Here is a 24,189-nt window from a genome sequence, read left to right as displayed (position 1 = left end):
ATATAGTTTGGAAATCTATTTGGAAAAATCTATTTACTAAGCACAACATACCAAGTATTCTTCATCTAATACATTTTAATCTTACTCTTAAAATAGCACCAACATTAACAGCTTCCACTCCCTCCCTAGTTTCTAAGAACTGAGGTTGGCTATGTTTAATTCGATGTTTAGAACATACCGAATGCAGATATCTAAAGTGAAGTCTCAGAAAATGAAGAATGCCTTTCAGCAAATGCCTGTAGAAATAGATGCTTTTTCTTTGGATAGCTGGACCGCAACCCCCATTTGTTTCATAAATAATAGCATGTAATCATCTTAGAATGCTTATTTTTAAGAAATTTGGGTGTGTGTCATGGTTTTGTAACGTTGCAACAGTGTGATTAAATATATTTGTACTGATCAGCCTCTACACTTTCTTGTTTCATCAGAAAGCCCGGCACAAACATCAGATCTACAATATACTCTTGAGGAGGAAGCAGCAGCCCAGTTACTCCTTGAGGAGAATCATCGACCAATTTAACTTCATTCCAAGCTCTGTTATATTCGCCACGAACTAAACTACAGCCAATTCCAAGTCTGTCTGCTATCACCTAAAAGAGAAAGAAAAGGCGTTAATCAGTTAGTACATTTAGCTTGTGTGATAGAGAGCGATGCTTAAAAAGAAAAGAAATACCATAAAAAGCTTTATTGAAACAGACTGTGTAAATATCTGTGGTGTTCCAAACTGCAAATAATTACTGTTGGTTGTGCTTAGACAGACTGCTTATAGATGCTATGTCTGCCACATCCTATGCACTGCATAAAACCGATTCATTTTTACTCTTCTTGGGCACCAACATATCCACGCATCAGCCTGTCTTTCAGATCTCAAATGAAGAACAATAACCATGCTGCACTGACAGGTATTCTTCTTCCTGGAAGACTGTTTTGCGCAATATTCTGAAGATCCATGAACACAAGTAATGATAGATGTACCTCGCATACTTTGCATGCACTATTCAGTGTAGAAAGGAAACATTTTTATTAGTGTTACATTTAGGGCTGCTGCTTCACCCCAAAGCATGCTCTTTGCTCCTCAGCACCTTCAGTGTATGAAGTAATGAAATGTGAGGTGAACTATATAGAACACCTCCATGGCCTCAACTCTATGTTGTCCCCAGCAGTGCTGCAAGGGCTTCCAGCTACAAAAGGCACTTTCTTCAAACACATCTGCCACGAAGAAATAAAATCCTGAAAAATGTTTACTTCTTACAAAGATAGTCCATGCTGAGGTTGCAGTAGCGTCAAGAGAGAGGATTTGTCCCTGCAAACGTTTCTTTGGAAACATAATGGTGAGAGGACAGTGGAGGGTAAGAGAACATCAGTACTGCTTCAGCACAATTAATTCCTTCTCTCAGACCTCCGCAGTACATGCCAGGAACCTTCTCTCCCCATGGATGCCATGTATGTTGCATTGTACTCTTTCTCCTCTATACTACTTCCCAGGTCCTTCCCACTTAGTGCCTAAGCCCTTCTTTTCTTTTTCTTTTCATACAAGAAGGAGAAGAGGCCAGCTATAGAGGGCACAGATAAGCAGGCTGACATGAAGACAGAGGAAGAAACAAAGCTTTCCAGCCTACGCAACTGGAACATAAAAGCTGTTATGCGTTGTCACAGAATACAGGACAGATAATGAACAGAAATTGTCCTGACACATTTACATTTGCAGCATACAACAAACAAACAAACAACAACAGAAAAACAACCCAGGAAACTGCATAATTCAATATTTTACAGTTACAGAAAATATAAAATGTTTTGACTGCCAAATAAATATCTTGACTCCTCGCCATTTATCAAGTGTTCTGCTGGTATCACTTGAGGCAATTGAATGAGAAAAAGAATGTTTACAAAAAGAAGCCATGCTGGCTTTTGTTCACTGGGAAATCAATTTTGCCAGTAAAGTATGTATACACTCCTGCAGACTTAGACATATACACAAGATATTACATGAATATAAATATTAGATTACACTGATGAAACTCTAGTTTTAATATCCATTTAGCAAGAATAACAATATGTTGTAAAGTAAATGTTAACATACCTTGAAAAGTAAAGCCCTGTGGTAAAATGTTCCTTTTTTCACTTTCCCAATAGGCACAAGGTTGGATTTTAGTTCAAATTCTATTTCACTTATGTGAAGCTCCCAGCTGAAATTGTGTAGTTTGTCTCTTTCAATTGCACCGCCCATCTGGTCTGCAACAAACCTGTTCCAATGAACACCAAGATCAATTAAACCTACGGTTCCTCTTGAATTTATCACAAAATGGAAGGTACAGAAGCAATAAGAGAATGATATATGCAACTTCAAACTGTTGCTATGAATGCTGTAATTGTTTTATTTGCTGGTTTTTGTTTGTTTGCTTTACTATTAACTACAGTTAAACATCGCTGTAAACATAAATATCACAGACCAAAGTCAAAGCTGCCAGCAGTGGTTGTGGAGAGGTCTAGTGTGGGCATCAAGTACTTAAATACATCATCATCAAAACTGAAATCACTGAGTACATAGTTCAGAAACTAATGGCCATCTCTGCAGCTAACAGATTACTTGAGTAATGTAGTACAATCCCAGCCCTAGCATTTGTTTGAAATTTAATTAAAGCATGACAATATGTGACAAAAATAAAGTCATTAGACAATATTCCCAACACAGGAAAGTATCTACATTCAGAAAGGGTACCTCAGTCTCTATATGTGTTTTCTTACGCCAAAGCCAATATTTGGGGTGAGAGGTTATCTTTATCCTTAAAAAAAATTAATAGTTTAAACAAAGAAAGAGAAGATCAGAACCCACAAGCTATGCAAACACTGCAAAAAGGATGTCTTCTAGGTGACTGCACACAGATAGGATCCAACTCTGATTTATACATCCCTGCCTCCTCTTACATCTTTACCTCCCTTCTGTCACAGCTCCTCTATGCACAGACCTCTGTTCCTTGCAGTGCCCTCAGTTGAAAGCATGGTTATTCCTGAGGGCTGTAATTCTGGACAAGGTGCTGCAGAGCTGACATGACAGCCACTACCTCAGACTGGGAACAAACTTCTGCGTCACTGCCTCCATAATAAACATATGCAAACAGGTTTTAGCCTCACACTGCATGCAAAACTATTTAAGAGGTCTTATTTCTCAAAATTCAGGGCCTAGGGAGGTGCTAGTAGCAGCAGCACAGGGATGAGCAGACTGGATGTGATATTGCAAAGTTGGCAATTACAGCGTGAGCCTGAAGAAGCAAAGGGCTCCAAGTGGTCTCTTGTGCTACTCGTGCCTGCAGCCAGCTCTCAACAAAGGGAGCAAAGGCCCCTGAGCCTACATGCACACCACTCCTGCACATGCAGAGATGTGCTGCACTTGTTTAAAAGGAGGCAGCCAGTACCATGGTGCATTCCCTAACCCATGCTGGCTTCTTCCCAGCAAACACAGCAGGGATGTGCACGGGCTCCTGCAGCTGCCTCATCCCCCAACCATTCAGCACATGCTCCCCAGGCACACACAGAAAATGCAGTATAGGAATACAAATCCCTGCAGAAAACATTTTACTTCTGTCCCCGATGATCGTTTCACCAGGTTGTGTATTTGCAAATATTTCATTTGCGTGTCTGAAGAGTGGATTTGAAAGAGTATTTTATGAGTTCCACCTTGAGAAAGACAGCGTAATTTATACTCAGCTGGATAGTTAAGGATGAATCCCTGTCTTGTCAACTTTTGCAATCAACAGAGAAGTCGTTCCTCATATCACAGCGGACCACTTCATTAAAAATGTGGTTAATAGAACAAAAAAACAAACTTTGAGAGACTCAGTGGGATCTGACGCCAAAGTCTCCAGGTTCAGGAGGCAGTCAGGAAACTGCTAAGATAGTAAAGGTTAAATGAAGGAGAAGATGAAAGAAGACGCACTGCTTGGAGATGACAGTGATTGGTGCCTTGGCTGAGTGGCCAGCGCTACTAATGAATCGCACATTGATAACAACTGTCTGTACACACATCATTGCAATGTTCTGGAACTATTAAATCATCAGGATGTTAATTATAGTAGCACCTTAAAACTCCTTTGAAGAATGTTTTGTGCTTTTGGTATAGAAAACAAAATACAAGACGGTTCTTATCCTGAGGAGTTTCTAAACAAACAGAGCAAGAAAGATCCTAAGGCAAGGAACAGACGTAAGTTGCAACAATCTCAACTACTGTGCAGTTTTTTCTTCACTGATAATGTCTGGTTAATTACAATGATACATCACACCAACTGGGTGCATGCATAGACAGCGGCAATTGTACAAAGTTCTACATGTAAGAAATTAAAAGGGCACCTTCTGGGAATCTGGACCTTCTCCTACAGAACAAAACAGTTTTGCATTTGGGTCAGTTTTTTAACCCTCATCCAAACCCCATTGGAGTCAACAGAAAGGCTCACAGCACCCTTCTGTGCTGGGCCATACCCCAGTAGCAGTGAGAAAATAATGGCAAGTAATGCTTCTTTCTAGTTGTTTGCTTTAAAATCCAGGGGATAAAAAAACATTAATTACTCTCCTAACATTGACTGCTGTTCAACAACCTTCAGGGCATCATCACAGCCAAGATGACAACTAAGAATAAGGGCCATCTGTATTATCAAAAATAGGTGCTATGTCAAGAGGAATAAGAGGGGACATATTTCACAAAACAAGCTCTTTAATGATAGGAAATATTTTAAATACTTTAATGACAGTCTTCATTGTGCATTCATTTGTAGAATGAATAGGAAAGCTTACAAGGAAACACCAGAAATCCTGATTTATCCAAAATGGTCAATGGAAAGACTCAGTACAGATATATAAATGTCAAAAACCTGAAACTGACAGCATGAACATTTTCAGAATGAGAAAATTACACCCTTTTGTTGCAAACGATATTTTAAGTACTTTAATTATAATCAAATAATAAAGAAGAAACTTAAAACCAAAAATCATACTAGAATACCAGGCCAAAGCTGTTATTAATTCCAATTATGGGTGGGGAAAAAAGAACAAACTGGAAAATGTTGTCCAGTGAAAAGAAAACTGTTACTTTCCCAAATCAACTTATTTGCATTATTTATGGAAACATAATCAGGTACTCACCGTGCAAGAGCCACAACCTGCTCCCGAGTGGTGGTGAGTGGTAGAATTGTTTTGGAAGCATCATTAATATAATTCATTAACATGAAGTCAGGTGGTGGTTGCCACTGTGCATCTTCTAGATTTATTTCCTCTTGGATTTCGGATATAATCTCAATAACCTCTTTCATTTTTTCCTCTTCTTTCTTCCCTTTCCCTTTTCTTACACTGAAAAAAACAATAATACCATTGTTTACTGTACTGTTACTTCTTAAGTCCAAATCCGGAACAGGCCCCATAGCCACCTAGCAGAAGAACAAATGAAATGCTTGCTTTGCTCAGAGAAAACACTGCGCATTTCACAAGTTTCGCGGGAACTACAAAATCAGCGTCTTATTGGGGCTATTATGCAGATCCACAGAATCAGACATTTTAGGATTTTTTATTTGTAGGAACGCGTAGAACTTTGTAAGCATTGTTTCTTTTTTCAACATCCATCTTGAGTAATCCTACTGGGAAATTGGACAGAATTCCTTTCATTGCCTTGTTTTTTTTTTAATCCATAATACTTTCATCATTCTTGGAAGAAAAAGAAAAGAAATAAAGGGCCACAAGAGAGCGTGCTTCAGGGTACAATATAATTACTGTATGCTCTTCCAATTATTCTTAAAAACTTTACAATGAATTGCACTCTTAAGACTTAAGAAGGCTTTGTACAAAGCATAAAGGCATTTACCTTTATCAGTAGTCTAATTCAAGCAATTTGTCTTCAGAATATTTTTCAACTTTTACCTATTAAGATTTATCATATTCACAAAAAGCCCTTTTCACGGGTTTCAAAAAAGCACATTTTTTTTCGAAGGACAACCAATTAAGATTTAATCTTCAAAGTATAGAAAATTCACCACTGTCTTAAATAAACTATTCTGGTTATTAATTACACTTATACTCTAAAAAAGCAGGCAAACTGTTTTTGTTATCTGTTTTGACTCTATAGCAAGGGGACCTCATAATAGTAGCTCTAACAACCACTGCTCCATTCATGCACTTAGTATTATGCTTGAGAATAACTTGTTAAAGGGAACAACATCAAAATGAACTACTCTCACCTGTCCAGTGTCTGATTTAGCAGGTTTTCAAAATAACAGACATCTATGGATGGTGTATTTCTTGCTCTTTGACTGTCTTTTTTTTTTTCTGCTCCTCCCAAAACTTTATCTTCCCGAAGAGGAGTGTGCTGAGTGACTGCGCTACAACAGGAACATTAGTTTCCTGTTCCTTTCTACTCAAATGACTGTTGAAACACTTTTGTTCTCCTCCATCCCAATTTTTCAGGAAAAGAACAAAGACCTCGAGAGAAGGGCGCCCACCCTTCTCTTACTGGTTTGGTTTCTTGCTGCTTATTTCCTGGAGGTACAACTACATTCTGTTCCTTGGTGAAGTGGCTGTTTTAACGTCTTCCACATCTGTGTCTGCCCTGCTCCTCAACAGACCACCATGTCTGCCTAAAAATTTGTCTCATAAGGAACTGTGGCATTACTGCCTTACAGCTGAAGGCTGTAAAATGAACAGTGACGATCACAGCAGGCTTCTATTAACCTTTTCATATCCTGTTTTATCCCCATTTTATTATGGGAATTATGACATCAGGAGGAAAAAAAACCCTCTCCTATTTCTGAAAATTGCCTTACTGCTCATGATGAAGTTCTCCACAGAGAGAGTGGTGAGGTGCTGGCACAGGATGCCCAGGGATGTGGATGCCCCATCCCTGGAGGTGTTCAAGGCCAGGTTGGATGTGGCCCTGGGCAACCTGTTCTAGTGCCAGATCTGGAAGTTGGTGGCCCTGCCTGTGGCAGAGGGGCTGGAACTGGATGATTCCTGGGGTCCCTTCCAACCCAAGCCATTCTATGATTCTTTGACATGCTGCAAATGCAAAACAGTAATGTAGAGGAAAATTAACTGTGGTAAATAGTTTTCAAGCTGCTAGGATTCCTGTTGCAAATTCAGCATGGATGTCCTGTGGAATACCAAAGAGCCAGCATGAGGAAAATGGCAGCCAATGCACTATACTGCCACCAAGGAACAGCAATTGCTCCTACTTTTTTTTCCTTTTGTGTACAATAAAATTTCTTTCCTGTCTTTCAGAAAGGAGGAAATGAGCATTGGAAAGTATTTTCTTGAATGCTCTGTAAGTATATAGCGCGCGAGAGATACACGTTTATCAGTCTACATTAAGGTTAACAGTTTAGTTCAGTCATCATATATATCAAATATGCAACTGTTTGATCAAAAATGTTGCTATCTGTCTATGCAAATACATGTCAAACTATCAGCTAAGCACTTTCTCTACATCTAATTCAAACACTTCCAGCAGACAACTATAATTCTCCTTTCTCTTAGCTTTCAACTACAGTTTATATAAACCAGTATCACTTTTCAAAAACAATGGTTTTAAACTGTGCTCAGTGGTACTTTGCAAAATAATGTTGAACAGAAACATATGATCAAAGGAAAAAAATATGTAGAAAAAAAGTATAAGCATGTTTAAGACTTGGAGTCAGCCACTGACCTTCAAGTAACTTCCATATATCTCACAAATTAATAGTAATAATGATGTATGAATTATGGATTCAAAATGAATGACAATGGGGTTATAAATCATGCAACTTGATTATGGCATTCAAAAGCAATTATTTTATACTCAAAGAAAGAAGTCTTTGTATCCCTGCAAGTTTACTGTGGGGAAACTGAGCCAGGCATTTGTTTGTTTCTAAATAAAAATTTCTGCTTTCCACAAGAGTTAAGATCACTACCAGTGCAGTTATTTACTGTGTAATTGACACAGATTACATTGGTCACTCCAAAAGTAATGCCTCCTGTATGTTTCCATGGAAACTACAACAGATACAAAAAGCAGAGTAACACGACTTGATAGAGAAAATTCTCACAAAAATCTGCATGGCTGCTCAGAAGATGATTTGTCTCTCATGTCACTGTCACCACTGCTGAAATGTATCACCACTGACTCACTGGGCTCACATTCACATTTTGGTCTCCAGAAACATTCGTCAAGCATCAATGAACATCAATGGGTGCAATTTTTTTCCACACCTTTGCTTCCCATACCCTTTCATGTCAGACACCATTTTGTCAAACTGCTCCTTTGCAGTCATCTGGAATAGGATATTGGCAGGAAGGTTCAACCTCTACTGCCATGCCACCAACATTCGCTTCTGGCCCTCTGGGCCAACATAACAAAATAGAAAGCATTACGTTTGGAGCAGCCCTTGTATGTTAAAAAGCAACTACCCAAGGGTGCCCTCACACAGTAGTAAACAAACACATTATCTTGTCAGAACAGATCTCTAAGCTTTGCACTTTATGACGGTGCAAAGTAGTCTCAGTCTCTAGTCTCTAGAGCATCTCCTGAAATGACAGAAATGCCCACAAGTACAAAGCAAATAGTATTGGCTTTGTATTCCCCCATCAATTCTGTTTCCTTTAAGTAAACTGCCATAGACTTGGGATGGACATCAGGAGGACACCACCCAAATCAGCACATGTTAGAGTAGGCCTGGTAAGATACTAAAGACACTTCCACTTCTCTTCATCCTGAAACAAGAACCTTGCACAACATCCAGGTGGCAAGTAGTTCATTATTGCTTTTTTTAAAATTATTATTATTTTTTTATTTTTTTTCCTTTCCTCTGTCTTAGCAAACAGTTTTTATCTCAACCCATGAGTTCTATTTTGTTTCCAATTTCTCCCTTATCCTCCCGATTGGGGGAAATCAAGCAAACAGCTGTGTGGTGTTGAGCTGCTCCCGGGTTAAACCACAACAAACTCATTTCAAGTATTTAATATGAAATGATTCAAACAGAATTCCAGAAGTACTTACAGAATTACTAGCCCAATTGTAACTCAGTAACTTTTGGCTAGATGAATCCCACAATTTGGTTTGAACTCAGAACCTCAACACTTGACCATCAGTAGCTATTAGCTATCAAAAATTTGCATTTCACTTCTAAATTAATACAATTCAGAGTGTGACACCTTAAAGCTTTTTCTCTGCTGCGGCTTATGCAGACCAAAAGACCTTCTTCCAGACAGCTCCTGCTTTTCCTCCACTGGAGATACCATTAAGTTATTGAGATCACAAGTCCCAATTTTCCCTTGTTTTTCCTTATGGCACATTTAATCTCCCAGGCACACACAAAGATTCATAAGCACAGAAACACACAGCAGTGCAAGAAATCAGTAATTACCTCTATCAATAAAAGCTCTGTATAGATAGTAGCATATCATAGTTCATGGATAAGCTCCAAGCTGAAAATTGCAACCATGGTGCCCTTGCTCCTGCAACAGACACTCGCATTTTTGCAACCCTGAAATTGTTAACATTCTGTAATGCTACTGGTGACAAGAATTCACAGCCCTGAGAAGTGGCAAAAGACCCCTATACCACAAAATTAGGTAAATTTGGAAGTCAGGACTGAGACCCGCAGAAACCTGAATGATAAATGGTCATAACCCTAAGTTAGGTAACCGAAAATCTGAGTACAGTTGTAGGCTGTGTCACGTTCCTATCAAGGATTACACACCATCCCCTGGATTGCAAAGAGGTTCTGCTTGGACTGGCTTTGCAGTCCTGAACATTCCCCTGGATCTAAGCATGTACTCCTGTCTTCTCTGAAGGGCACTCATGCAGCGGTGACTGTGCAGCTATTCAGTTCAGGTGAACTGAACTGAAGGTGAGTCAGTTCAGTTGGGAGACTGTGGTTCACTTTTCCACACTAACAAAATATAAATTAAGTATTTTAACTAGAAATCATTAAGACCAGGATGAGAACTTTGATCTCAGCTCTCTCAGAAGAAATGCCTTAACAGCCAGAGCTTTCTACTATATCTGTTATGCCTTGTTTTGAGCAGGTTTACAACAAACCAGAATAAGACTGGTAAACCCCAAGCATCAAGCAGGGATAGGCTCAAATACTCTTTCTACAGAGGAAGGAAATAAATTTTCCATGGGATTAGAGATTTGTACCTCTTTGGTAGAAGAAAACCTGCTCAACAGATCAGCCCCACAAAAAGGACCAGTAAAACTCTACCTAGTGTACTGTATGGATCAGAGGGAGCTCTCCACGACTGAGGCATTTTTAGGCTCACTGCTGTCAAAACTGAAATAGTACTGAACACAGTCTTTACTGCTTTTAGTCACTTGTGGAATTTCACTGGAAGAAATTTAATCTATGAAAATGGATGGATGTGGGCAGTAGAGGGACTTCTCATTCATAGGTGTAGCTTTTAATTTGAAAAAGAACTACCATAATTTCCCTGTGGCTTAATTGTCAAGCACTAAAATAATTGCATTTCACTGTCTTCTAGGGATATCGAAAGGAAAAACAGCCAAATTAACGGGAGATCTTCAAATACAGTATGGGGAGGACAAATAACAACTAAGATAGACAAAGGAAGATTACTGCAATCAGGATGGGAAAGAAAGATTCTGAAAACCTATTTAAGATTGTATTTGAGCTATTGTACACTGTTAGGAAACTGTCTATTACTATTTTCAATCAGAATTCTATTTTGAACTATAGCACAATAACAGAACACTGACAACTAGTACATTTTAAGACCATACCTTAGTTTTTCTCTACTGCTTTTCCTTGAAGTTAAAGGTGACGAGGTAGCCTGTTCATAAGATACATGCTGTGGCTTTTCCTCTATTGCAGGGACACTGCAAAGAAGTAAGATATTTTTGTGTATCATTTGTAAGACAGCATTTGCATGTTAAATTATGAAAATAGAGCTTTGAATTTAAAGGACAGTAAAAATATTAATAAGAAATATATAAGGGGAAGAAACAATAGAAATAAACATAACGCTGATTCAAGGATCAAAAGTGAAGTACAGAATACCAATGATGGACACAAAAGTAACTGGGTAGTAGGACTGATGCTAAGGTGCAAAGGCAATAAGCTGTGCAAAAGTCAAAGAAAAAAAAGCCAATAGTTAAAGGACAAGCTTAGGATCAACAAAGAGCATGAAAGGTTAATTTGTCATAGATATTCTCAGACATCTTTATGGTGTCATATACAAGCTTAAAAGGGAAGCTTATGATACTGTAAACCAAATATGTGATGTGTTGACAGAGAAGAAGATTTTGGACTTGCAAAATACTGGTAGAGCATTCTTTGATCTGTGAGACTGTTTATACGAAATGACTCCCAGTTAAACAAGGCCAATACCAACTTCCTGCATTCAAATCTAAGAAGATTTGTTAGGCTGGCTTCAACTTAAACAGAGAAATAACTGACATAGATTCTCCATCAAGCCCAAAAGCTTTGTGCTGCTTCCTGGGATGCTGTGCTTAAAATTCCACGCATTTGTCTGCTCATGAAGATCATCAAATCATAGGTTTCATTGCTGCATGCTGATGTTCAGTTTGGATGACATAATTATTATGGCAGATGACAAGCTCTGTTATAGCTATTAATAAAATGGATGTCTCACCATGGGAAACCAAAGAGTGTTCAGTGAGTGAGTCTTCTTCGCTAAGTTTTCTAACAAAAAACAGATCAAATCAAGTGAATAAATATTTTCTGTCTAAAGGGAAAAAAAAGCCATTTTACAATTTTTTGTTTTATGAAATACCGATCACTTGGCTTCTAGGACATGTAGCACTCTGTTGAAATTAAAATAGATCTCTCACAGTACAAAGTATAGAGTATTTTCATATCAGAAACAGTGGGAACAATGGAAAAATGAGTTACTGCAATAAATATTACTAGATGACTCACTCTTCTTGTGTCTTAGTGTTAATGTAGATTATGGCCCGACGGTCAGTAAGCTCTTGCATACTCAGTTCCTCCAAAGATGGAAGTTTTACGCCAGGTTTTATCTACAAGAAAATTACAGCAAAAGATAAGGTGGTGCTCTCAGTTAGAAATGAAGACAAAAAATAGTTTAAAAGAGTCATGTAAACTTTTAACAGAAGACTCACATGAGAACTTATAAAACTCATTCTAAATATACAAAAACAGTGTCTTCTCTATTTGCATTTTCCTTCTTCAATTTTCTTAGAAAAGATAATTTGTAAATAATTTAACTTGAGGTTATTGTTATGTCCTAAAATCTAGGATAAGGAAATATTATTCCTGACTTTGAAGACGTTACAACTTAGGATGGAATTTTCAAAAGTAAGTAAATGCTTTAAAGGCATGTATTTCACTGATCTTTCAGTAAGACTAATATTTTTAATTTATTTGGGCATTTTGAAAAGAACTTTCCTAATTTAAACTGAACACGGTAACTGGTGATATATAGTGGAGTCAGTCTTGATATATCAGCAGTGCTGTGTGAGAGAAAGGGTCATGACCAAGGTGAAAATACGAACCCTTCTTTATGTAAAAATAAACAAAAAGTCCACAGGTCATTCAGAGTCAGATCACTATCAAATATACTGCAGTGAAAGATACCAGAAGAACTAACTTCCAAGAAAGTCCCTGGTACGGAACTAGGAGCTCAGCAGATTAAACAGGATTGGAAGGAGATTGGGAAGAGTGTAATCGGGGGATATCATAAAGATTTTACCATAAAGAAAGATAAACAAAAGAAATCATTATAAAACCTGGTGCCAGCATAACAAGAAAACAAAGTTATTTAGGTAGCCAGATGCTGGCTGTTGCTACAGTCCTCTTACTTTTTCAAAACGAAGAAGAAAATTTTACTGTTTGTAAGCAAAGTAATTTAAGGTAACTTACCTTACCATAATCATAGAATCCATCAGTGATGACATTACTTGATGATAAATAACCCGTTTGGCTGTACTTTTGGGAGAGATTGTTATCAAGTAGCCTTTCCAGAGCAGCTTCACTGAAGTTATTTCTGCGCCCTGTTGACTGATTAATTTCTTCTAGGATGTCTATCGCACTGTTAAACAAAACACAATGGCTAATTCATCACTACGTACCAATTCATTGTTATTGCACAGTTTTCAGCATTACCAAGGCCAAGACACAGACTTCTTTCTACAAGCTAGCTTAATGCTCTTTAGACCATCAAGAAGCTTGCTGTGCTATGCTGAATTCTTTCTCTAGAAGAGAAAAAATGCCTTACTGTGCCCAAAAGCAAAACCAATCCTTTTCAGCAGTTGAACAGTTACATAAAGAAATGCTAATCTGGACTCCATAGTTGGACTGTCCATTTCTCTCACTGAACTACACGAGATGCCTCAGGGGTGGACATTTACAAGACAGACTTCTGAAAGTACGTCAGATGAAATTCAGAAAACAAGTTTTGCAGACAAGGCATGTGACAACCATCTCTCTTAGAAGAGAGCACTGGGAGAAAATAGTAGAACAACCATACAGACTACTTGTCATAAAGCAAATCTCAACAAGATCAGTAAGATAATGTAAGACAATGAAGGAAAGAATTTTCAAAGGGAAAACTAAGTCTAGTGAGTACAGCAAAGTCTAAAACATGACATTAGAGGCACATTGGCCTCACATGGAGGAAAGACAAGCCACAAAAAGGGACAAAATGCAGAAGCACTAACAATTCTGTGACTACCTGAAAATCCAGAAAGGACTCAGGCAGAAATGGGAATATGGAGACTTCCAACAGGGAAGTAAAAATAAGGGACAAAACCAAAAAAGCCCACAGACAAACTGAGATACAACTATTCAGAGACCCGAAACAAAAATAAATGTTTCATATACTACAATAAAAGAGAAAAATGTAAGTCTATGACTCAGTGTGGGAAGAAAACTCATAACAGATGGCATAGAAAAGACTGAAGCATCTGCTGCCTTTCTTGCTTCAGTTTTGATAAAATGGTTGCAAACAGATGCCTAACAGCAATATTAACAAGAAGGCAGAAGCAGTAGGCATAACATGTAAGCTTCAGAAGACTAAGTTAGCAGTGCCTGACATTCACCCCATACTGTGTTTTGAAATGACAAAATCAACTTCTAAAGTATTTATAATTATCTTTGAAAATGTAGGGAGAAGAGGTGCAGAGCCAGAAGAATGGAGAAGGTCATAGATAGCATCTAGATTTAAAAAGAATCAACAAGGAAATGGTGGAGATCATTCAGCTGAATTTCAGTGTCCAAAGAATATCGTATCAGAATACTAAACAAACAATTTGCAAGCATGCAAGAGATAAGGCAGCCAGAAATAACCATTACGTAACATTATAAACAAATCACATAAAGTCAATTTAATCCTTTCTGCGATAGGGTAACTGACTTAACGCATAGACACAAGGAGTAGATGTGAGATATGTCTTGACTTTGAGATATGTTGTGACTTTAATAAGTTCTCTCAAATATTCATTTTTGAATAGTCATGAGCAAGTCAGGGAAATATGATCTATATGAAAATAACGTAAAGCAGTGCCTGACTGGTTGAAAAACCATGTTTAATGTATTATTATCAATAATATGCTGTCAAACTAGAAGGACATATAAATTAGAGTTCTACTCGGATGCTGCCAGAAAGAAGGAATTAAATAAGAACAGTGCTATGTGCAAGACATGGAAAATAATTACTGAGCTTTGATTGGTGGTGGTTTGACTACAGCTGAAATACCTCATCCAGACTGGGAAACAACACTTCAAAATAGCATAAATAACTGGGAGGAATTTAGAGATGTGTGAAAGAATGATACCAGATTTCAAAACAAAAAGCAGTTCAATGTTTTTGCTTTGTCATGAAAAGGAAAGTGAGAAATTTACATGGAGCATAAGAAACTGCATAGACTCAATGAATCATTAAGGTCGGAAAAGACCTCTAAGATCTGCTTGTCCACTTGTCCACCCACCACCAATGTTGCCCACTAAACCATGTTCCTTAGTACCACATCTACACAGTTCAGGGATGATGAATTCACCACCTCCACGGATGGCCCATTCCAGTGTCTAAACACTCTTTCAGAGTGTTTCCTAGTTCCAACCTGAATCTCCCATGGCACAACTTTAGGCCATTTCCTCTTGTCCGTTACCTGGGAGAAGCGACCGACCCCCAACTTGCCAGTATCTCCCTTCAGGCAGTTGTAGAGAGTGACATGGTCTACCCTGAGCCTCCTCCAGAATGAACAATCCTATTTCCTCCAGCCACTCCTCATAAGACTCATGCTCCAGACCACTCATCAGCTGTGTTGTCCTTCCCTGGACAAATTCCAGGGCCTCAGTGTCTTTCTTGTAGTTGGGGGCACAAAACTGAACACAGTACTTGAGATGCGGCCTCAATCAGAGCTGAGTACAGGGGGACAGTCATCTCCCTGCTCCTGCTGGCTATGCTATTTCTGATACAAAATTCAGCAAGTTAAAAATAAACTGCTATTAAAAGGTGGTTATTCAATACCACTGAAATTAGGACGAGATATAATTGGACAGAATTGCTGCAAGAAACATTTAAAAACTGAAAAACCTTCTAATTATAACAACACCTCATCACCAGAAGAGGTTACCTCAGAAGTTGTAAAACCCCTTCATAATGAGTACTCACAATCACACTGAACAAGCTGAAGTATGGCAGTGTACCTGATTCAGTCACAGTAGGCAGACAGACAGAACTACATTTGAGGTCTCCTCCAGATCTATTTCTGCGGTCTGACTGCAGAATTCCCTCACAGATGGGCTGCAAGCATCAGTGCAGCAACCAGAGAAGTGTCCAGCAGAGGGAGCAGGGCAATAACATATATTTCACTTTAACAATAGAAGAGTCACCTCATATACAAATCTTGATCTTTTTTCAGGCTCGCAGTTTTTCTTCTGTAAAATCAGGACCATTTCAGCTGTAACACTGGCAATGCAAAAGTAGTTTCTGTTTGCCAAAAAGCATAGCTTAACTTTGTCCTTCTGTTGTTAATACACAAAAATCAACTTTAATAGTTATCTCATTAAAATCCTCCCTCTGCTCCTTGATATTATTTCTACTCACCCTAGCCTGCACAGTTCAACAGCGGTTAGCTCATCACTTGCACAGACCATGACAGCCCAACAGGCATTTCTTCTGACTTCTTTGTCCTTTGAGTGTAGCAGCTCAACAAGTGGCTCCAGTCCACCTGCATTTCTTAACTATAAGAACATGAAGACACAGCCGCTGATATATTTTACCCACTTCATTCCAGCAAGAACAACATATTAAATTCTCCATCCAAAGCTTGATTCAAGACTTGTAGACAAGCAACACTGGGCTGGCAGATAGGCCATTTATGGTAGTTCTCTGCTTCTGTGCTGTTCTGACCTGAAGTGAGGTTCAGAGTGGCACACATCCTTTCTGACTGCTTTTCAGTTATAAGATTGCAATGTAGAAACTGAAGAGACTATGCAGCCCAAGACTGCCACGGAGAGTTGTACACCTTTTTCTCTTTCTCTTGCCTCCTAGCAACTAATTTACATTACAATACATTTGAATTTGTATTGTACTATATGTATGGCAATCTTATTAACATCCTGTTCTCTCATGTGCTACAGTGTATTTCCTACACATGCTGGAGAAAACATTGCTCATTTGGATTTCTGAAGATAAAGACATTTTAAGGACACCGAAAGAGGTAGATTGATTACCTACCCCCCTTATTCATGTCCTAAGTAACAGCTTTGACCCTTGAGAAATCTCCAGCTTATGATCCATGAACGCACAAAGCACCATCCTTATTTATGAAAAGAAAGTAATATCACCACTGATAAACAGTGAAACGTTCAACTAGCTGAATGCTACCGATGGAGGAATTAATTACATTTTGAGTTTTGCTTGAATCACATTTACTCTGTGCACATTCAATATCTCATAAATCAAAATTAGGCATTGCCATTCAGGCCTTGAAACTGGACAGTAATAAAACACTCAGAGGAGCAACAAGAACTTCTCATCTTCAGAATGCAGCTGTCAGTTGCAGCTGAAAGAAACCTTAATGTTTACTACTCATAAATATAAGGATTAAGATACAGTCCTGGCAGAAACTTGTTGAAGCTACAGGAAAGCTGTGTAGCATGAATTTGTGCAGGCAAACACAACGGTAAAAATAAAAATTAAGGAAAACCTTTTCCAAGTCTTTATAACAAATGGAGGTGAACAAGCTTATCATACTAGTTACTATCTAGAAGCCAAGGACTTTTAGAGCAGACAAACAAAATACAGGGATTCTCAGTAAGCGTAACAAGAACTTGAGCACTCAGAATTCTTACAAACAATCCCAACCTTGGAGATTTTTACCTCACTTCTCGCGTTAGCATCACAACCAAAGGCAGCCACGGTGAGTGCTGCCCTGCTTTGCACCTGGCTGCTGGCAGAACGCAGTGGCTCTGTGAGCACACTCATCACGCCGTGGCTCTGAATACTTAAGCGCAAAGGCTCTTGCATGGCCATATTTATTAGCACTGTAGCAGCGTTAGCAATGGCTCCATGTCTCTCAGCGTTTAAGATCTTTACTAAAGGCTTGATTCCTTCAGCTTCTGCAACAGCACTAAGAAAATGAAGAAGAAAAAAACTGTTAGCTATTTTTAGGACATTTATTTCCACTCATTGTGTTACATTTACCAATGAAATTAGTATTACATTTCAAGAATGTAAAATGTTGCTTACCTGCAATAACTTGAAAGGCTAATTTTTATGCTCTTAATCACTGTGTGAAACAGAAGGTAAAAGCTGAATTGTGAAAGCCCTCCTTCTGATGCCTTACCTAGATCTGACTCACAGAGTGAAGCACTGCTCAAGAGGCACAACCTAAGCATGAAAACTGAGCCATTCAACCTATCAGGACACTTTTTTTCTTTCAGAAGTTTCAAATAAGCAAATTAAATCCTGCAACTTTTCTTAGATGCTGAGTTTCTCTATCTTCAGCTCCAGCTTAACGTCTCTCCTGAATCCTATCATCTCTTCACATAACCATTCTTGCACTTTTTCTAATGAGGATTTTAGTGCACAGAACATCACATTGCTATTCTTTTTGCTGTCTCCTTGAATTTCTGTGATAGCATGAGTGGGTGGCATGAATAGTACAGCAAGCTCCTGCCATTCTTACAGGGCAACCTGTTGCAGTTCAGTGCAATGTAGAAACTACTAAGCTGCCTTTGCAGAAGCAGGAGTACAGCAGACACATTAGTACAGGCACGTCCAACTGCAGCCCAGCCTGTCTGGCAACGAGTCACCCCCACCCCATGCTATAAATGGCAGCAGCTCTTCCCAGCAGAGTGGCCCTGTGCACACCCAACACTCAGCCACAACCAAACTGCTGGCACCTTACTAATGACAACTACATTAATGGAACCCTGGGCACAAGGAGGGTGGTGCCGTGCAGTGCTGACTCAAGTGATGGTAAACAACTGTGGGCACACAGGGCTCTGAAGAGAGAAAAATACCCAGCTGTGCCTTCCTTTTAAATACAGGAGTTTGTTTCAATATTGCAAAAAAAAAAAAAAAAACAACACCATCAATTTATGTTTGTGGCACCATTTTCAGTTGTTATAAACCCACGACCTGCACATTTTCCAATGGGATGTACAGGGCTGCAATCAGATATTCAACTCAAAAATTTGACCGTGTATCCTTACAGGACTTTTATAATCCCTGTTTTACCAGAGAAAAGTATCCTTCGCTTCACAGTCACACCTTACTCACATCATTGCTTTTTGGCAGTATGCACATTTGTGAACAGTTGTCAAGGATGAAGTACAGGAAGAGTAAAATTACATCAGGAATCTCTGACAAACACCTTGAGAGCTCACTGAGAATTGCAACCACTGCCATCTCACCAGGGAGCAATGTGTTACTTTCACAGAACAGGGTCAGAATTCCCACTAGTTTTATGTATTTACTCCTCTCTTCTTAAAAAAAAATTAAGAACTATAAAAGACTAAAATAAGTTTTGTTACTTATAGATATTAACGATAGTATATATTTTATGACGGCTGCTCCAAAAGTAATGCCTCTGGCTTTACTATGTTGGTCCACGACAGCAGAGGCGGATGTTGGTGGTATGGCAGCAGGAGCAGAACCTTCCCACCAATACTGTCACATTTTGTTGCCATGAGACAGATGGCAGCATAGGGGCAGTCTGACAGAATGGTGTCTGACATGGAAGTGCAGATGAAGCAAAGGTGTGGAATTGGATTTCTCCATGAAGAAAAAATGGCACACATTGACATACAGTGATGCTTGCTGAATGTTTATGGAGACCAACCAGTGGTAGTGAGCACAGTGAGGCTGTCAGTGGTATATTTCAGGAGTGGCAGCGATGGGTCACCTCCACTGGCACTGATTTTAGGAGCGCAGCTTGCAGGCTCTTGTTCATGGCTGGTGAAAATGCATAGCTAATGGTGGTGACTATACTGAAAAGTAATGTTTTGTAGCTAAGGATTTGCCCTATCAAATAGTGTTATTGTGCTCTTTATATCTTCTGTAGTTTCCATGGAAATAAATAGGAGGCATTACATTAAGAGCAACTTATATGCATCCCAGGACAGTTCCTCTTCACTCAGTGTGGTCCATGTAAGCCAAAAGGTTGGACACTCATGCATTAATACCAAGTTTTGTGGCTCCACACTACCAGCCAATCAGTAGCAAACAAATATTCTCCCTGCTCCCACACCTGCAGCCTGTGACTGAAGGTCTAAGTTAGACCAGCAAAATAGCTTGTTTGCAAAAAAACCCAAACAAACAGGGGGACAAATGCTGAAATGCTTTTGAGGGTCTCTTCATAGAGCTAGGTAAGAGAACAGCCAAGCTGAAGCAGCACTATTGAGGAAGCAATAAATTAAGGCAGAAGACAGCAGATGTGGGCAGCTGTACTATTGGAGGCCGCATTTGGAAGATGTAAATCTGTACTGTAAATAGCTACTCAAGAATTGAACTCAGTCACAGCAGAAGGAACTGGCCTATGAGCACTGCCCCTTAACGCTGCTATTCATTCACCTGAACAGTGCTTCCATTTTTTTTCTTTTTTCCCCAAATCAGCTTCACACCTAATTTGTGGGATACAGAATATATTTGAAAGCAGCTGGTGATGTGTCTCCTAAGTGAGAATACAACTGATGCAGACCCCAGAAGAGAGAACGTGGGTTTAGCTTAGAGGAAACTACTACCCTCTAACAAATCCAGATCTCGAACACTGGATAGGCACGTGTTTTGGAGTTGCCACCTCATTATGTATTCCTTGGTTTCTATGCCAGAGGCAAAAGAGACTACTGATACAAATACAGTTTACATTCTTCAAATACCATAAGATATTCCATAACTTAAGATTCTTGTTAACCTTCTTGCCAAGGCTTTCTTTCAACTAGAGAACAGACTCATTTCTTTGTCCGCATCATCTTACATCTGTGTTATCTTAGTCCATTTCAGTGGTAATTTTTCCAATGTCGCTATAAAACAGCACACTATAAAAACTGAATTGTCTTCCCACTGGGTTTGTACATAAAATGTGATCAAATGATTTCAGGCATATGCCCAATGTACTGTCTGCCCTTAGTAATTTTATATTGGGTTCATCTGTCTGTTAAACAAAAGTTGGTAATGTTATTAGCAAAGGAAATGTGCAGGTGGCAATTTGAATTTTCCATGCAACTGCTTTTTTATATGATCTCTTTAGTACATTTTGTTTCAAAAATGTAATGAAGCCTCCCTATACAGGCATATCTGAGCACTTTTGCAATAAAAAAAACACACAGACTTTATAAGTTTTGCTGACTTTCTGGCCTCACATTAATAGGGGAAAGCTGGATGTGAAAACTTTACACTTACTGGAATGGCTTCTTACCAAAAATCTAATTCACATTTTGGTAAATTTTACAAGTAAACACAAGCTTCAAATTACTGCATAAACAAGAGAGAGTTACACTATCAAAGACTGTCAAACTGTTGATAAAACATGAAAATCTCAGGAATGCTGACGGTCGCTCATTTCTGCAAAGAGTATACAAAGCAAACACATGGCGAACCCTGCCATATAATCACATTACACGGTGACACATGTATCAGTGATTTAATGTACCTACCAGCAAAGTGTGGGAGAGACTCATCAAACACGTGCACAGCCATGCACAGTAAGGCACGTCCATAAGCTATCAGATTTACAGCATTGTACAGTACGTACACACACACTTTATTCAGAAAATAAACAGATTGTTTTTCCTGTGCAGTGGATGCATGCAAATTCCAGTACTTCCAGAATGCATGAGACAAAGCCGCTGCTCATGGATTGCATCCCTGCATCTCACAGGTGTAATACAGCCAACATCTCACCAAAGGGTGGACTTACTACTCCTGTGCTACACCCCACCGCATGTGGATTCCCCAGTAAAAAATCCTAATAAACACACGGTCCCTATTGATTGCCAGACAGAACAGAGCCAGGTAGCCAACTGCATTATAAGCAGATTTGCTACAATCTGCATAAGGCACACAAGTACACCGGTACTCAACAAACGAGCAAGGTGCAGCTCCTTGTGCTTTCAGAACTGACCTCAGCAAGGTACAGAGCACAGCCAATTTTCTCAAGTGCCACTCAACTTCAAAGAGGTTGAGAATCACCAATTTAGACAATCATACATATTTATTTCAATCCTGCATTCTACTTCCACACAGATTCATTCTGAATCACCATTTTATGACTGCAGTTTAATCAAGGAGCACAGCAGATCACATGGCAACAAGAATTCATCTGAGAAGTGACAACAGCAGGTAATGAGATTTGAAAGTAACCTTTGGGGACTCGATTTTAAGAGGAGCTGGAACACCTTGGGGAAGCACCGTGACCTGCTAAAGGATGTCTACAGAAGAGGTATGAGAGAACCCACAGTTCTACTCACTCCTACCCACAGTCCTCTGGAAAATACAAAAGGGTCACAGAGCTCCAGGTGCTGAAGAGACAGCAGCATCTGACCTCTAAAGGGAACCAAAAGAAGGAATGTAAGTTCTTAAGACTGTGAAATACTACAACTTAACACTTAAGTATGGAAGAAATTCTTTTTGGGTTTTTGTTTTGTCCCCTATATGAGTAGATGCATCAAATTCCCTAATCATGGAGAGGTGAGAGAAAAAAAAAAAATAAGATGGTGACAAAGGAAAAAGAATAAAAGGATGTTGCATTTAACATTGCTACCTTTCTCTGACAAGCAAAAGATGACTGAATCACAAAAAAAAAAGAGCTCAAATTAGAGGCAAAGTAGTTAAAATGTCATGATACGGAAATACGTTGCTGTGATAATTAGGGTGTCTAAATTAACAGGGTTAGGCATTTACCTTAACTGGAGCATACAGCACAAGAGGATTACATTTGAATTGTTCCAAATGCCAACATTCAAGAATAGCTAAAATATTTTTCTTACACATCAATGGAAAAACAAGCATTAAATGTTCAGATATTAAAAACTTAAAAGTATTAATTTTAAATATACATTGTAACAAGTTATTAAGATATAAACTTTAAAATTCTCTGTAAGATCACTCAGAACTCAAAGAATAAATGCTAAGAGCTTGGGGAAAACAAGCTTTGCTCACTGTCTTTTACTGCACAAATTAAATTCAAAGTAGACAATAAAATTGTTACCAAAAATGTCACAATACAAGCTATTTTTAAACAGTTAAGATGGGGATGCATATGATTTTCATTTAACTCAATATGCCATTGTTTTAATTGTCAGGGGTGCCATAGGAAAGCTCAGAAATCAGTAGAGAGCCGTTGTGTAAACAATCATCAGTAAAAATCCGACTAAACAACCAGATTATTGTTTTTTCAGGAGTGCAGGTTCTCTGGGGCAAGAGCCACGGCTTTGTTGGCATCACATCAAGCATAATAGCTCTGCTCCCCGCCCAGCCACCCCAAGAAAGAGAGCAGATTATTGACTCTCTCAGTGCGTACGGACGGACCCAGCTAGCTTTTCCTCCTGAAGAGAAGGTTCAGTATAATGGAGAGAGCAACTGTCTGTGTTCAAATTGCCGACAGAAACCACGGAGTCCACCCCCCAAGCTGCTAAACTGAGCCACCTCACATGGATTGGAGACGGAGCGGAAGAGCTGTGGTACAGCTTCACACCACTGTTTGCTCTGGATTTGCTCTGGTTTAATTAACACTTGTGAGATTGACAGTTCATAAAAATGATGATGTTTGTTTCTGCTCCTTCTACCACTACTGAAAATAAATGGGTTTGTATTAAATTTTACTTCTGGTTCTACTCTATGCTGTTTAATTCTCCGTTTCTTGACTGAAGAAGAATCGAACCCATTTCTTTTCCTCAGGAAAATAAATAGATTTCCTTCTCACAAAGGCCACTGGACTCCTCACGGACTTAGTTTTCCAAAATGAATTCGCAACTGCATGTTTAATTTCTGTGCAAAATTACTGTGATTGTGTGTGAGGTGCTTAGCTAGCCATTTATGCATGTGCATATCTCATTTTCATACATAATTGCATGTAAATTATGCATAAGAATTATGCATCTAATTACACACACATTTTTTTAAATCAACTCTATCTGTGTTAAATCGCATGACTTCTTTTTCACACAAGGCATTTTTGATCCAGCTCTATTACATAATTTCTAACTGGAAGGCAACTTCAGAGACTGAAAAAGAACATCTTAACCAGAAGCTGAAAAACCTCAAGAAATAGATTCCTTTTTGTCCCTTAAGTCTATTAGTTCGATAATTCTTTATTTACCTTGTTATGTAATCATGTTTGGTAAACATCTTCTGCATTTAGCCAAATGTTCACTTTGCAGTTTAATCATTTGCAAAACCAGCTGACTGTTTTTTTTTATACAGCCACTCTTATTTTATTTAATGATTACCATTACTTCTGTTTTCTTCACTATCCCAAGTAAACTAACATCAGTGAGTTTATTCCAGGTAAGAATCTAGCACATGGGAAGCTGATCTACAGTTTGGGAGCTCTTTGTAGTGCAAAACAAATATCAATTACATCAACAATATTCATTTCTCATTTCAGGAACAGAATCTTCCATTCCTATTTTTTAAGTAACTTGTTTAAACATCAACTGACCCAGAACTCAATAACCATCGTGGTCTGGAAGCAATCAAACCTTATGCTGTCTGGGTTAGAAG

The 24,189-nt window shown here is 38.7% G+C and overlaps 1 protein-coding gene across 1 annotated transcript in view; it reads right to left on the bottom strand.

Moving 5' to 3' along the window:
- Positions 1–59: 59 nt before the first annotated feature.
- ARMC3 (armadillo repeat containing 3) overlaps positions 60–24,189 on the bottom strand; it is a 56,092-nt gene continuing 31,962 nt past the window's right edge. The window contains exons 12-19 of the mRNA XM_072328943.1: positions 17,344–17,593; positions 16,066–16,202; positions 12,879–13,047; positions 11,916–12,016; positions 10,757–10,852; positions 5,137–5,340; positions 2,084–2,246; positions 60–590 (exon numbers count right to left, since the gene is read on the bottom strand). Coding sequence (XP_072185044.1) covers positions 381–590; positions 2,084–2,246; positions 5,137–5,340; positions 10,757–10,852; positions 11,916–12,016; positions 12,879–13,047; positions 16,066–16,202; positions 17,344–17,593 — 1,330 coding nt within the window. The 3' untranslated portion in view covers positions 60–380. The remainder of the gene's footprint in view (positions 591–2,083; positions 2,247–5,136; positions 5,341–10,756; positions 10,853–11,915; positions 12,017–12,878; positions 13,048–16,065; positions 16,203–17,343; positions 17,594–24,189) is intronic.

Source organism: Excalfactoria chinensis, chromosome 2 (genome assembly GCF_039878825.1).
Source record: "Excalfactoria chinensis isolate bCotChi1 chromosome 2, bCotChi1.hap2, whole genome shotgun sequence".
NCBI lineage: Eukaryota > Metazoa > Chordata > Aves > Galliformes > Phasianidae > Excalfactoria > Excalfactoria chinensis.
The sequence above is the reverse complement of the archived record's forward strand: the minus strand, read 5'-3'. Positions and strand labels throughout refer to the sequence as shown.